Source organism: Tyto alba, unplaced genomic scaffold (genome assembly GCF_018691265.1).
Source record: "Tyto alba isolate M040663 unplaced genomic scaffold, T.alba_DEE_v4.0 Super-Scaffold_26, whole genome shotgun sequence".
Lineage (NCBI taxonomy): Eukaryota > Metazoa > Chordata > Aves > Strigiformes > Tytonidae > Tyto > Tyto alba.
Genome location: NW_024881300.1, coordinates 22,429,775 through 22,441,830, shown reverse-complemented (window position 1 = coordinate 22,441,830; position 12,056 = coordinate 22,429,775). Strand labels below are relative to the sequence as shown.

Here is a 12,056-nt window from a genome sequence, read left to right as displayed (position 1 = left end):
CCCGGCCCGACCCCCGCCGCTTGCCGCGGCGCCGCCGTTCCCCCCCCCCCCCCCCCCCCCCCCCCCAGCGCTCCCGTTCCGGGCGGCCGCCGGTATGGCGGCGCCGGGCGGCGAGGGGAGCGGGGCGGGCCGGGCCCTGCAAACCGCCATGAGGGCGGCGAGCGGTGCCTTGGAGATGGACAGCGCCGGGAGGCCGCGGGTGAGCGCGGGGAGCGGCGGCGAGGCGCCACCAACACCCCCCCCCCCCCAACACTCCGACCACCCCCCCGCCAGCGCTTTGCGAAGGGGGGGGGGGGGGGGGGGAGGCACCGGGAGGGTCGTTGCCCCCCCCCCCCCCCCCCCCCCGCAGCCCTGACACCCCCGGGGAAGGGCCCGCTCCTGCACGGCCTGTCCCCGTACCCCCCCCCCCCCGCAACGCAGGGCCCGGCGAGTGGGGGGGCGTGGGGTGGGGGTGTCACCGGGGGTCCCGCGGCTCAGCGCCCCCCCCGCTCTTTTTACAGGACGCCTACGTGGAATACCTGAAGAGCATCGCCTTCATCGCCCAGGCCCTGCAGGACGAGGCGGTGGGCGCAGGTGGGGCGGCCCCCCCCCCCCACGCCCGCTCCCCCCGCGGTCTCCAGCCCCACGGGGACGGGCCGGCACGCGGCTCTCCCCACCGGTGAGCCTGTATAACGCTGCGCCCTCCCCACAGACAGCACCGGGGGGGTCACCCCCGACACCCCGAAGATGCTGAAGCTGGCGGAGCAGTGCCTGGAGAGGGTCAAATCCATCGCGGCGGCACTGGGTGAGCTTGGGGGGGGGGGGAAACTGGGAGGGTCGCGCTGCGGGGAGCCGGGCTGGTAATGGGGGGGGGGTGGTGGGGGGGAAACACAGACTCAACTTGTCCTTCCCTCCCCAGGGAAAACGCAGGGAAAACCGGCTGCGCAGGAGCGGGGCGGGGGTCCTGCGCCCCTCCCCAGGCACCGCCGGGTTTTTTCGGACGAGGGGGGGAAGCTCGCTCCCTTCCCGCCGCCGGAGATCTTCCAGAAGCTGCAGATCGCCGAGGCGCAGAGCGCGCGGAAGTACGTGGGCTTGGGACATGGCAGGAACCGGGGGGGGGGGGGGGGCCGGGGCTTCGCTGGGGTCCCCGGGACACCCCACCCCACCCCACCCCGCCGTGGGGTCGTGTCGCCCACCGGGGTGGGCGCTGAGGGCTGGCGTGCCGGCAGGGAGCTGACGCCGCTGGAGGAAGCGTCTCTGCAGAACCAGAAGCTGAAAGCTGCCTACGAAGCGCGGGTGGCGCGGCTGAACCCCAGCCAGGCCCTGCAGAAAACTTCCCTGGCAAGTGGGGAGCCCCTCGGGGGACACACACACACACACACACGCTGGGGGACGCCTCTCCCCACACTGCCCCGTGCTCCATCCCTGCCACCGCCGGTGGCCGTGGGTTTTGGGTGGGTGCCCCCCCCCCCCGGCCCCCCAACACGTCGCCTGCTTCGCAGACGCTGTCCCTGCAGCGGCAGATGATGGAGAACCTGGTGATCGCCAAAGCGCGGGAGGAGACCGTATCCTTCCCGGCGGGGCTCCGACAGAGCCCCCACGCCTGTGGGGTGTCCCTGGGCTGCACCCGCCCCACGCAGGGGTCCCCGTCCTGTGTGGTTGCGGGGGGGAGGGAGGTGGGAGAAGGCTCGGGTTGAGCGTGGCTGTTTGGGGGGTAGGGGGGGCCGCGGCGGTGCCGGAGCCTTAACGGTGCCGTGGCCCAGCTGCAACGGAAAATGGAGGAGCGGCGGCTGCGGCTGCAGGAGGCTGCCAACCGGTGAGCGGGGGGGTGTCCCCGTGGGGACCCCGGGGGGCCGCGCCGGCCGGTGCCATCACCCCGGGGCCGTTGCACCCCCAGGAGATTCTCCAGCAGCGTGGCGCTCACCCCCGAGGAGCAGGAGCAGAGAGCCCTCTACGCCGCTGTCCTCGAGTACGAGCAGGACCACGTGAGTCCGCGCCGGAGGCGGCGGCCGTGGGGACGGAGGGGCCGTGCCGTGGGTGCAGGATGCGCGCCGTCCGTGGGTGCTGTGGGGCAACGGGACTTGACGCCCCCGGGTGCTGCTGAGGCGGGGTGCTGGGGCATCCCCAGGCACCGTGGGCAGGGTGCTGTGCCGTAGGGCAGGATGCCATGCTGTGGGGTGGGATGCCGTGCCATGGGGTCAGGATGCCGTGCCATGGGGTCAGGGTGCCGTGCCATGGGGTCAGGGTGCCATGCCATGGGGTCAGGGTGCCGTGCTATAGGGCAGGATGCCGTGCCATAGGGCAGGATGCCGTGCCATGGGGTCAGGGTGCTGTGCCATAGGGCAGGATGCCGTGCCATGGGGTCAGGGTGCCGTGCCATGGGGTCAGGGTGCCGTGCCATAAGGCAGGATGCTGTGCCATGGGGTCAGGGTGCCGTGCTATAGGGCAGGATGCCGTGCCATGGGGTCAGGGTGCCGTGCCATGGGGTCAGGGTGCCGTGCTGGGGGTCAGGGTGCCATGCCATGGGGCGGGGTGCCGCGCCATGGGGTCAGGGTGCCGTGCCAGGGGGCAGGATGCTGCGCCATAGGGCAGGATGCCATACCATGGGGAAGGATGCCGTGCCATGGGGTCAGGGTGCTGTGCCATAAGGCAGGGTGCCGTGCCATGGGGCAGGGTGCCGTGCTGGGGGTCAGGATGCCGTGCCATGGGGTCAGGGTGCCGTGCCATAGGGCAGGATGCTGTGCCATGGGGTCAGGGTGCCATGCTGGGGGTCAGGGTGCCGTGCCATGGGGCGGGGTGCCGCGCCATGGGGTCAGGGTGCTGTGGGGCAGGACGCCGGTGCCATCCCCGCCGCTGACCGGCCGCGGGCGCTCCCCAGGACTGGCCGCGGCAGTGGAAGGCCAGGCTGAAGCGGAGCCCGGCAGACCTCGCCCTGGTGTCGGGGCTCTTCTCCTGCCTCCTCAGGTAGCGCCGGGGCGGGGGGGCGAGGGGGCCACGGCCGCTTGCCGGTCCCCCCCCCCAGCCCCCCCGCCCACCCCTCTTTCCCTCTGCTGCCAGCTGCCCCGAGCACCCCATCGCCCAGCTCCTGCGGCAGTCGCAGTGCGCGGTGTACGCCCGCCTCTACCCGGCTGTCAGCGGGGGCTCTGCCGACGCCGCCCCCGCCTCCCCCACCGGCCTCTCCTTCCTCTCGCCAGACTCGGGGGGCTCGGTGCCCACCGAGCCGGGGGGCCGCCGGCTCCGAGCCTCCCGCAGCCTCCACTGCATGTTCTCGGTGCCCGAGCACGGCCCGGCCGGGCTGCGGCACAGCCTCTCCAGCACCCCCCTCGCCGACCCCACCACCCCAAGGGCGGAGGGTGGGGAGCCGGCGGCAGCCCCTCAACCCCCCCGGGAAAGCTCCTTTGAGGATCTGGAGCGATTCCTGGCATCGCCGGATTGCTGGGCCCCTGGGGAACCCCCGGCCGGTCCCGGGCAGGAGCCGGCGCTGCCGGAGCAGCTGAAGGGGGTCGTGCGGGACATCCACAACGCCATCGGTGAGGGGCTCTCCGCAGCCGTGGGCTTTTCGGAACCCTGCGCCTCGTTGTTTTAGCCGGGGTGGAATTGGGGTGCAGGAGGGTGGTGGTGGGGGGGGTCTTGCTGAGCGTGCTGCGTAACTCGCCCCTTCCCAGACAGGCTGCTGTCCCTGACGCTGCTGGCCTTCGAGGGGCTCAACACGGCCGCCGGCAAGGACCAGTGCCTGGCGTGCCTGGAGGAAGCCTTCTTCCCCCCGCTCTGGCCCCCGCTTCTGGCTCTGTACAGGTACCGTGGCCCCGGGGTCAGGCCGGACCCCCCCCCCTGCTCCCCAGCCCCCTCCCCGGCAGCCCCCCGCCTCTCTGCCCCACAGAACGGTGCACCGGCCCCGCGAGGCGGCCCTGGCCCGCAGCATGGAGCGGCACCGGCACGCCGGCCCCGCCGACATGGGGCTGTCGTCCCGGCTCTTCCCCCCCCCGGCCCCCGGCCGCCCCCCGTACGGCTCCGCCGTCGAGGACCTGCGCCTCATCCCGCTGGAGACCTGTCCCCGCAGGAAGCTGGAGTGCATCGGTGGGTGGGGGTGGGTGTGGGTGTGGGGGACACGGGGCTGCTGTGTGGGGCGGGGGTGTGGGGGGGTGTGGGGGTCCTGCGAGGTGACCGTCAGCCCCCGCTCCGCAGTGCGAGCCCTGCGCGGCATCTGCGAGTGCGCCGAGGAGTACTGCGGCCCCCGGGACGGCCGGAGCCCCGCTGCCGCCATGTGAGTCCCACAGGGGGGGGTGCTGGGGGGGGGGGGATGGAGGCGGGGTGGGGGCCGGGTTTGGAGGTGGGGAGGGTCGGTTCCCGTTGCCCGGCGTGGCTGACGGTCGCCGGCAGCGGGGCGGACGACCTGCTGCCCATCCTGTCCTACGTGGTGCTGCGGACGGGGCTGCCCCAGCTGCTCTCCGAGTGCGCGGCGCTGGAGGAGTTCATCCACGAAGGGTGGGTGCTGGGTCGGGGGGGCACCCCACGGGGTGTGGGGGGGGTGTGGGGCGCACCCCACGGGGTGTGGAGGGAGGGGTGGGGGGGTGTCGTTGTCTTCCTCCCCAGCTCCGGATGGGGCTGCTGTGGCTGGGGGGGAAACTGGGGGGGGGGTGGGGGTGGGGGTGGCTGTGACCGTGTCCCAGCCAGGACTGCGACAGTGTCCCGGCCGTGACGGTGTCCCAGTGGTGACTGTGACAGTGTCCTGGCCACGATGGTGTCCTGGCTGTGACTGTGACAGTGTCCCAGCTATGGTGGTGTGGTGGCTGTGACGGTGTCCCAGCCGTGACGGTGTGGTGGCCGTGGTGGTGTGGTGGCCGTGATGGTGGTGATGGTGTCCTGGCTGTGGTGGCCGTGACTCTGACAGTGCCCTGGCTGTGACGGTGTCCCAGCTGTGACGGTGCGGTGGCCGTGATGGTGTCCATGCTGTGACAGTGTGGTGGCCGTGGTGGTGTCCTGGCTGTGAGGGCTGTGACACTGCGGTGGCCGTGACAGTGTCCCAGCCATGACTGTGACAGTGCCCTGGCCGTGACGGTGTCCCAGCTGTGACGGTGTGGTGGCCGTGGTGGTGTGGTGGCCGTGGTGGTGGTGTCCTGCCTGTGACAGTGTGGTGGCCGTGATGGTGGTGATGGTGTCCTGGCTGTGGTGGCCGTGACTCTGACAGTGCCCTGGCTGTGACGGTGTCCCAGCCGTGATGGCGCGGTGACCGTGGCCCCGTGGGGTGCAGGTACCTGATCGGGGAGGAGGGCTACTGCCTGACGTCCCTGCAGAGCGCGCTGGCCTACCTGGAGTCCCTGCAGTGAGGCGGCGGCACCGGGGGACCCTCTCCCCCCCACCCAGGGGCAGGTGCTGCTCCCCGTCCCTGAGGGGGGGGTGGGGGGAGTGGGGGTCCTGATAAAAGGGGTGACCCCATCCCTGGGGGTTGGGGCCCTGGTAGAGGGGGTGACCCCAGTGCTGGGCTGCAGGGCAGGGGGGGGGTGTGGCCCCAGCCCAGGTGGGTTTGGTGGGGGTCCTGGAAGAGGGGGTGACCTCGTCCCTGGCAGGGGGTGTGGGGGGTGACCCTGGCCTGGGTGAATTTGGGGGTGTGGGGGTCCTGGAAGAGAGGGTGACCTCAGCCCTGGGGGTGTGTGTGTGTGGGGGGGGGGGGGTGGCCCCGGCCCGGGTGGTTTTGGAGGGGGGGGTAGGGGTCCTGGAAGAGGGCGTGACCCCATCCCTGGGGGTGGTGTGTGTGGCCCCGGCAGTTTTGGGCGGGGGGGGGGGGGGTGTAAGGGCCCTGAGAGTGGGGGTGACCCCGGCCCGGGTGAGTTTGGGGTCCTGGAAGAGGAGGTGACCCCGTCCCTGGCGGGGGGGGGGGGGGGCGGCTCTCAGGAGCCGCCGCTGACTCCTCCCACCCTCGAGGGGGCGCTATAGGCGCAGGAGTCACCCCACCCACCCACCCTCCCCGAGGGGGCGGAGCCAAGCGCTGGGCCCCGCCCACCGAGGCGACGTCACGGGGCGCGGCGCGGGAAGCGGAAGCGCTGGGCCGGGGGAGCGGGGTGGGGGGAGCGGCCCGAGGGCGCTGCACCCACGGGGGATCTGCGGGGGCTGAGGGCGCTGCACCCACGGGGGATCTGCGGGGGCTGAGGGCGCTGCACCCACGGGGGATCTGCGGGGGCTGAGGGCGCTGCACCCACGGGGGATCTGCGGGGGCTGAGGGCGCTGCACCCACGGGGGATCTGCGGGGGCTGAGGGCGCTGCACCCACGGGGGAACCTGCGGGGGCTGAGGGTGCTGCACCCACGGGGGATCTGCGGGGGCTGAGGGTGCTGCACCCACGGGGGAACCTGCGGGGGCTGAGGGCGCTGCACCCACGGGGGAACCTGCGGGGGCTGAGGGCGCTGCACCCCCGGGGGATCTGCGGGGGCTGAGGGCGCTGCACCCACGGGGGATCTGCGGGGGCTGAGGGTGCTGCACCCACGGGGGAACCTGCGGGGGCTGAGGGCGCTGCACCCCCGGGGGATCTGCGGGGGCTGAGGGCGCTGCACCCCCGGGATGTGCGCGGGCTCGTTGCTGCGGCAGGAGGAGCGCGGGCAGCGGGACCGGCAGCGGTACCGGCGCTGCCTGGAGCGGGAGTTCCGCCGGGGCCGCGCCGGGCCCTGCCCCGATCCGTCCCTCGGGGAGCGGCTGCGGCGGGAACCGGCGGCGCTGGCGGCCCTGCAGGAAGACGCCCCGCTTCTGCTAGCCCGAGGGCTACGGGACCGCCCGGACCCGGCGCTGGGGCTGCGGGAGCTGGCCGCTGCCTTCCGGCTGCTGGAGCTGGCGGCCGTCAACCTCTACCTCTTCCCCTGGCGCAAGGAGTTCGGCACCGTCCCGGTGAGCCCCGGGGAGGGGGGGTGGGGGGTGTGTGTGCCGCTTTGGGGTGCCTCTAACCGTAACACCCCCCCCCCCAATTCTCGCTGCAGACCTTCACCGGCGCCTACGTGCACTCGCTGCGGCCGGCGCTCCCCGAAGCCGACTTGCTGCGGAGTTTCGGCCGCTTGGGCTACGAACGGCGCGACCGGCACCTCCTGGTCCTTTCCCGGCCTCCCCCCGGCCCCGAGCTGCTCGCCGCCGCCTGCGGTTTTTACGCCTGTCGCTTGGAGTGCGAGATCCTGGGGGAGGTGGTGCTGCGGCTGCGCCCGCGCCGGCTGCGCCCCGACGAGCTGCTGGAAGCTCGCCGGCTCGCCGGGGACGTGGAGGCTTGCGTGGAGATGTTGAGGCGGTCGGCGGGTGCCGGCGCGGATCTCTACCGGGAGACGCCAACCATGCCGGAGGAAAACAGCGGAGAGGACGCAGCTCCCCCGGCTGAGCCCGCGAGGGGCTGGGAACGCCGCGGCGACGGCGAGCGGCAGCCGGTGGGCAACCCCGACCCGGACCCCTCGTGCCCGGAGCAGGAGCTCGGCGCGGCCGGCAGCCCGCTCCCCGCCCTGGGGAGCGGGAACCCCCAAGCGCCGGGGGAACCCCCAGAAGCTCCGGAGCTGCCTTGCTACCAGCTGCACTCCTGCCTGCGCCGGGGCGCGCTGCCCTCCTACTGCTGCACCACCTGCCAGCAGCTCCACGCCGACGCCTGCGCGGCCGGGCAGGCCTGCCGCACCCACCACCGCGGGCAGGAGCTGCGCAGCGAGAGGCAGCAGCGGCTCTGGCTGCAGCGGACGGAGGTGGACATGCTGCTGGCCGACAGCTCCAGTCTCTGGTCCTAAAAAGGGCTTTGGGGGGGGACACACACACCCCCCAGGCGCTCCCGCTCGGTCCCGCTGCTGTAACCGGCTCAGTAAAGCGCGGCTGCCTCGCAGCGTGGTGGGTCTGTTTCGGCGAGGGGAACTACGGCTGCTCCCGGGGAAGGGAGAGGGCTGGGGGTGGGAGCAGCTCTTGCCACCCAGGAGAGCGTGGCTGGGTTCCAGTAACGCTGTTTTAGGGGGGCAGTGGGGTGGGACGCGTGGCACTGGGGAGGGAGAGCCGGGCTGCGGCTCCTGGAGCTGAGAGATGAGGCGATTCGCTCCTGGCTGCTGGCAGGTGCTTTTATTGACAGCGAAGTCGGGGTTAACCCTCGCGGCCAGCACCCGCAGAGGGACCCCCCTCCCCCAGGACAGGGCTCGCCCCGGGCCTCTCCCCACTGAGCCCCCCACCCCGCCGGCTCCAGCTCTCCTCTGCGTTCACCCAGCGCCAGGCCAGACCCGCGGCTGGATCCGTCCCCGCGGCGGGGCGGGGAATGGAACGAGGGAGCTGCCCCCCCCGGGAAGGACGGAGCCCGCGGCGCTGGGGGCCGCGCCGTGGCGGCTGCCGTGGGCCGTGCCTCCTCCCCCCAGCGCAGAGCTCAGGGTTTGCTGCGCTTCGCTTGGCTCTCCGGCCCCGCCGCGCCCGCCCGCTTGTTGCGGTGGTGGGGGAAGGTGGGCATGAGCTCTGGCTCGCAGGCTGTGGGGCAGAGACGGGGGGGTCATGGGGGGGGGCCCGGAGCCCCCCAGCCCTGCCCCAGGCGGGGGGAGTTTACTCACGTAGGGGCTTCTCCTTGAAGTAGGAGCTCTCCAGGCAGTCTTTGGCTGTCGCCCTGCGGGGATGAGGGGACATGGCAGCATCTGCCCCCAGGTCTGGGGCCGGCCCCGTCCGCGGGCAGGTTTCTGTCCCCCGCCGAGCTCTTACCGCTTCTTGGGATCGTACATGAAGAGGAAGTTGAGCAGCCTCAGCCCAGCCTCCGAGAGCCAGGGGAACTTGTGCTTGAGGTTGTTGTAGGGCTGCTTCCGCAGGGTGTACTGACTCACCAGGGGCAGCTTGGAGAAACCCTGCGGGGAGCCAGGGCGTGAGGGAGGGGGGAGGTGGAGAGGGTGGGTGCGAGCAGGGGGTGGGGGGCCCCCTTCTCACCGGCCAGATGTTCTCGTTGGGCGTCCCCAGGAGCTGCACGATGAGGTCGATCTGGTGAATCTCCGAGGTGCCCGGCAGCAGCGGCTTGTGGGCCAGCAGCTCGGCGAGGATGCAGCCCAGGGCCCTGCGGAGCAGAGGACGCCCCTCCATCGACCCCCCCACCCACAAGCCATGGGTTTGCAGCCCCCCCCAGGTCCCCTCCCGCTCTCCCCCTTACCACATGTCGATGCTGGTGGTCTGGGTCGTCATCCCCAGCAGCAGCTCGGGCGCCCGGTACCTGCGGAGGGGACAGCACCGTCTCAAGGGGACCGCGGCGGGGTCGGCGCAAAGGAAGCCCCCCGCCGCGCTGTGAGGATTTCCCCGCATCCCCCTGAGCCAAAACAGCCCCCTCTCTGCGCCAAGAGCTCACCAGAGCGTGACAACTTTGGGGGTCATCGGCTTCGGTGGCATCCCGTAGGTGCGTGCCAGTCCAAAATCAGCTGGAACGGAGATTGGAGATGAGGAGGGGGACAAGCTCCTCGCTCCCACTGTGTCGGAGCGGCGGGAGAACTGCAGGCACTCACCTATTTTCACGCAGCCTTTGTCAGTCATCAGCAGGTTGGACACCTTCAGATCCCTGCCGGGGAAGAGCGTGGCCGGTCAGCACCGTCCTGCGGGCATGGCTCCGCTTCCCCCCGGCTCGCAGGCAGCTGCAGAGCCCCCAGTTGTACAACGATACAAATCCCAGAATCCCAGGTTGGGAGGGACCTTTCTGGTTTAGACAAGCTGGCCCAGCACTGTGTCCAGCTGAATCTTAGAAATGTCACATTTCGGGGAACCCACCACTTCCCCGGGGTGGTTATTCCAGGGGCCGGTTGTCCTCACTGTGAAAAATTTTCCTCTGGTGTCCAAACTGAATCTCCCCCAGGAGTAAATTGTACCCATCCCCACCGTGACTCCCTGTAGAAAGGGAGTCGCCCTCTGCTTTGTAGCCACCTTTGAAGTACAAGACCACGGTGCTAAGCCTTCTCCAGCAAACCCAGTTCTCTCAGCCTCTCCTCACAGGGCAGCTGCCCAGTCCCTTGATCGTCTCTGCGTCCCTCCTCTGGGCCCTCTCCAGCCTGGCCACAGCTTTTTTTGCATAGCAGGGAACAAAACCGAGCACAGTGTTCCAGGTGTGGCCTGACAAGCCGGAGCTTGCCTGGAGCTGAGTGATCACGAGGAGAATCTCTTTATTCAGAAGGATCCCTGTCCCACCAGTGCTCCCACCCAGAGCGGCTGCTCCCGGGACACGGAGGGGTGGGAGATGAGCGACACTGCGGCCCGAGGGCTCGGCAGCTCCCTCCCCCCCAGCCCCTTTTTTCCACCGCTCCCACCTGTGGATGATGTAGTTCTCGTGAAGGTACTGCAGGCCCTTGAGGACTTGCAGGATGATGCACTTCACCTGGAGACACAGGACAGGAGCACCCACCTCTGCGAGAGCAGCACCAGCCAGGCAAACCCCCAGGGGTTAAACGCAGGCGGGTGCCCTGCGACCAGGCCCCCGTGTCCTCCCAGAACAGCTCACAGGTGGCTGGAGGTTCAATTTCTCCCAGCTCTGCTCCCCTGCCAGTTTGCTCCAGCCCAAAACTCAGCCTGGAGAGTCCCTGGAGCGCCCCGAGAGCCAGCTAAGCCCGTGCTCCTCACGAATCCCAGCTCTCCCCAGCCCTGCCCAAGGTCCAGGGAGCCCACAGCAGCCGCCTGGATGTTTTGGCTGGAGTGGCAGCACCCTCTCAGGGGTGACGGACCTAAAGCCTGGCCCAACCTTTACCTGAGTCTCTGAAAAAGGCGTCTGCATGTTCTCCAGGAGGCTGGCTAAGTCCTGCTCGCAGTAGCCCATCACCAGGAAAATACTGTTGTAGAGAAGTCGCAGTCAGGGGCCTCCCCTGGGACGCCACGCCGGTGTCCCAGCGCGAGAGGCAGCTTGGGGAACCGGGAAGGGTCTGAAAGGCAGAGAGGGTGGGATGAGGTGGGGACCCTCACCTCTCCAGATGGTTCCCCACAACCACCTCCTTCAGCTCCACGATGTTGGGGTGCCGAAGCTGCAGGAGCAGGGTGATCTCCCGCAGGCTGCTGACGGGCATTCCTGCGGAGAGCGACGGCCGCGCTACGCGACTGCCTCGAGCAGGGGCTGCCGGCCCCCCCCTCCTGCTCCTCCATTACCATCCTTCTCGTTGTCCATCCGCACCTTCTTCAACGCCACAGTCTCATCTGTCAGGGTATCCCGGGCCCGGTCTAGAAGAGCAGCATAAGCCACGTGCTCAGCGCCAGAAGACAAACACTGGTTTTATCGGGACCCCCCTGTGCTGAGGAGCCTCATCTTTGCCCCCCCCCCCCCCCCCTTCCAAGGGGACCCCCCAGCCCAATGCACTCCTGCTGCCAGATGGGCTGCAGCCCCTCCAGGAGCTGGCTCTGCCCCCATCCCAGAGCGAGCGTCCGGCGCCGCACTCACACACTATGCCGTAGGTGCCCTCTCCGATCCGATTCAGCTTCTCGAACTCCTTCACGCTGCGGCATCTTCCCAGCTGGACCCAAAGAGCCAGGTCAGAGGCGAGCGCTAGGCCTGGGGCAGCCCCCCGAGGTTTCTCCCCAACCCCCCCCAGGGAAAAAAAATAACGCCTTGCGCTGCGGCGCTGCTTGCCGAGCAAACCAAGCCAGCGTTTCAGAAAGCCGGGGGGCAGAATCAGCTCCCCCAGCCCCCCCCCCCGCAGCACCAGCCGCTCCCAGCCCGCCCCGGCCTCAGCAGGCCCCAGGCCCACCCACACCCCGGTGGGCCCCGCGGCCCGTTCCTCCACCCGGGATCCCGGGGACCCCGCTCCTCCCGCCCCACGCAGCCCCGGAGCCCTCACCCGATCGGCCGCCGGCACCTCGAAGAAGCCCTCGCCCCGCAGCCGCCGCAGCCTCAGCGGCTCCAGCTCCCCCTCGGCAGAGCCGCCCTCCGCCATGATGCCCGGCCCCTCGCGCATGCGCAGTGCCGCCCGCAACCCTCTACGCACGCGCAGTGCCGCCCGCAACCCTCTACGCACGCGCAGTACCGCCCCCCCCCCGCCCCTCAGCGCCGGGCCCTAGCAACGGTTGCTAAGCACGGCTAGACGCCATGGCGGCCCCCCCCGGGGGGGGGGGGTCCCGGCCCCTCTCCGGGCTCGCCCCGCCGCAGCTCCG

The 12,056-nt window shown here is 70.9% G+C and overlaps 3 protein-coding genes across 4 annotated transcripts; 2 read left to right on the top strand and 1 right to left on the bottom strand.

Annotated features, from left to right (window-relative positions):
• VPS9D1 (VPS9 domain containing 1) lies at window positions 1-6,652 on the top strand. The gene is made up of 16 exons (XM_042797643.1): window positions 1-199; window positions 501-573; window positions 692-784; window positions 899-1,061; window positions 1,209-1,320; window positions 1,482-1,544; window positions 1,743-1,795; window positions 1,877-1,964; window positions 2,858-2,943; window positions 3,037-3,509; window positions 3,645-3,774; window positions 3,860-4,056; window positions 4,165-4,243; window positions 4,360-4,464; window positions 5,231-5,349; window positions 6,561-6,652. The coding sequence occupies exons 1-15, from the start codon at window positions 95-97 to the stop codon at window positions 5,304-5,306; spliced, it is 1,896 nt and encodes a 631-aa protein (XP_042653577.1). The 5' UTR covers window positions 1-94; the 3' UTR covers window positions 5,307-5,349; window positions 6,561-6,652.
• Window positions 6,449-7,812, top strand: SPATA2L (spermatogenesis associated 2 like). The gene is made up of 2 exons (XM_042797665.1): window positions 6,449-6,854; window positions 6,944-7,812. The coding sequence occupies exons 1-2, from the start codon at window positions 6,534-6,536 to the stop codon at window positions 7,718-7,720; spliced, it is 1,098 nt and encodes a 365-aa protein (XP_042653599.1). The 5' UTR covers window positions 6,449-6,533; the 3' UTR covers window positions 7,721-7,812.
• Window positions 7,813-8,024: 212 nt separating this feature from the next.
• Window positions 8,025-12,044, bottom strand: CDK10 (cyclin dependent kinase 10). Of its 2 annotated transcripts, XM_042797663.1 has the most exons (13): window positions 11,744-12,044; window positions 11,347-11,419; window positions 11,058-11,129; window positions 10,878-10,980; window positions 10,666-10,747; window positions 10,232-10,299; window positions 9,440-9,492; window positions 9,286-9,355; window positions 9,094-9,153; window positions 8,877-9,000; window positions 8,658-8,797; window positions 8,513-8,565; window positions 8,025-8,432 (listed from the first exon to the last, which is right to left on the bottom strand). In XM_042797663.1, exons 1-13 carry the CDS (start codon window positions 11,858-11,860, stop codon window positions 8,335-8,337), a joined length of 1,113 nt encoding a protein of 370 aa, XP_042653597.1. In that variant the 5' UTR covers window positions 11,861-12,044; the 3' UTR covers window positions 8,025-8,334. The 2 variants fall into 2 exon arrangements, with proteins under 2 accessions (XP_042653597.1, XP_042653598.1); XM_042797664.1 differs by lacking the exon at window positions 11,347-11,419 and having other exon boundaries at window positions 11,744-11,849.
• Window positions 12,045-12,056: the final 12 nt, after the last annotated feature.

Excerpts from the sequence above, each read along its gene's own strand:
- CDK10 (XM_042797663.1), bottom strand. The coding sequence starts at position 11,860 with ATGCGCGAGGGGCCGGGCATCATGGCGGAGGGCGGCTCTGCCGAGGGG. Across the intron at positions 10,748-10,877 it reads GTGGGGAACCATCTGGAGAG|TATTTTCCTGGTGATGGGCT; the intron begins GTGAGGGTCCCC and ends TCTCTACAACAG. Across the intron at positions 9,001-9,093 it reads ACCACCAGCATCGACATGTG|GGCCCTGGGCTGCATCCTCG; the intron begins GTAAGGGGGAGA and ends TCTGCTCCGCAG.
- SPATA2L (XM_042797665.1), top strand. The coding sequence starts at position 6,534 with ATGTGCGCGGGCTCGTTGCTGCGGCAGGAGGAGCGCGGGCAGCGGGAC. Across the intron at positions 6,855-6,943 it reads AGGAGTTCGGCACCGTCCCG|ACCTTCACCGGCGCCTACGT; the intron begins GTGAGCCCCGGG and ends TTCTCGCTGCAG.
- VPS9D1 (XM_042797643.1), top strand. The coding sequence starts at position 95 with ATGGCGGCGCCGGGCGGCGAGGGGAGCGGGGCGGGCCGGGCCCTGCAA. Across the intron at positions 1,545-1,742 it reads CCAAAGCGCGGGAGGAGACC|CTGCAACGGAAAATGGAGGA; the intron begins GTATCCTTCCCG and ends GCCGTGGCCCAG. Across the intron at positions 4,465-5,230 it reads GAGGAGTTCATCCACGAAGG|GTACCTGATCGGGGAGGAGG; the intron begins GTGGGTGCTGGG and ends CGTGGGGTGCAG.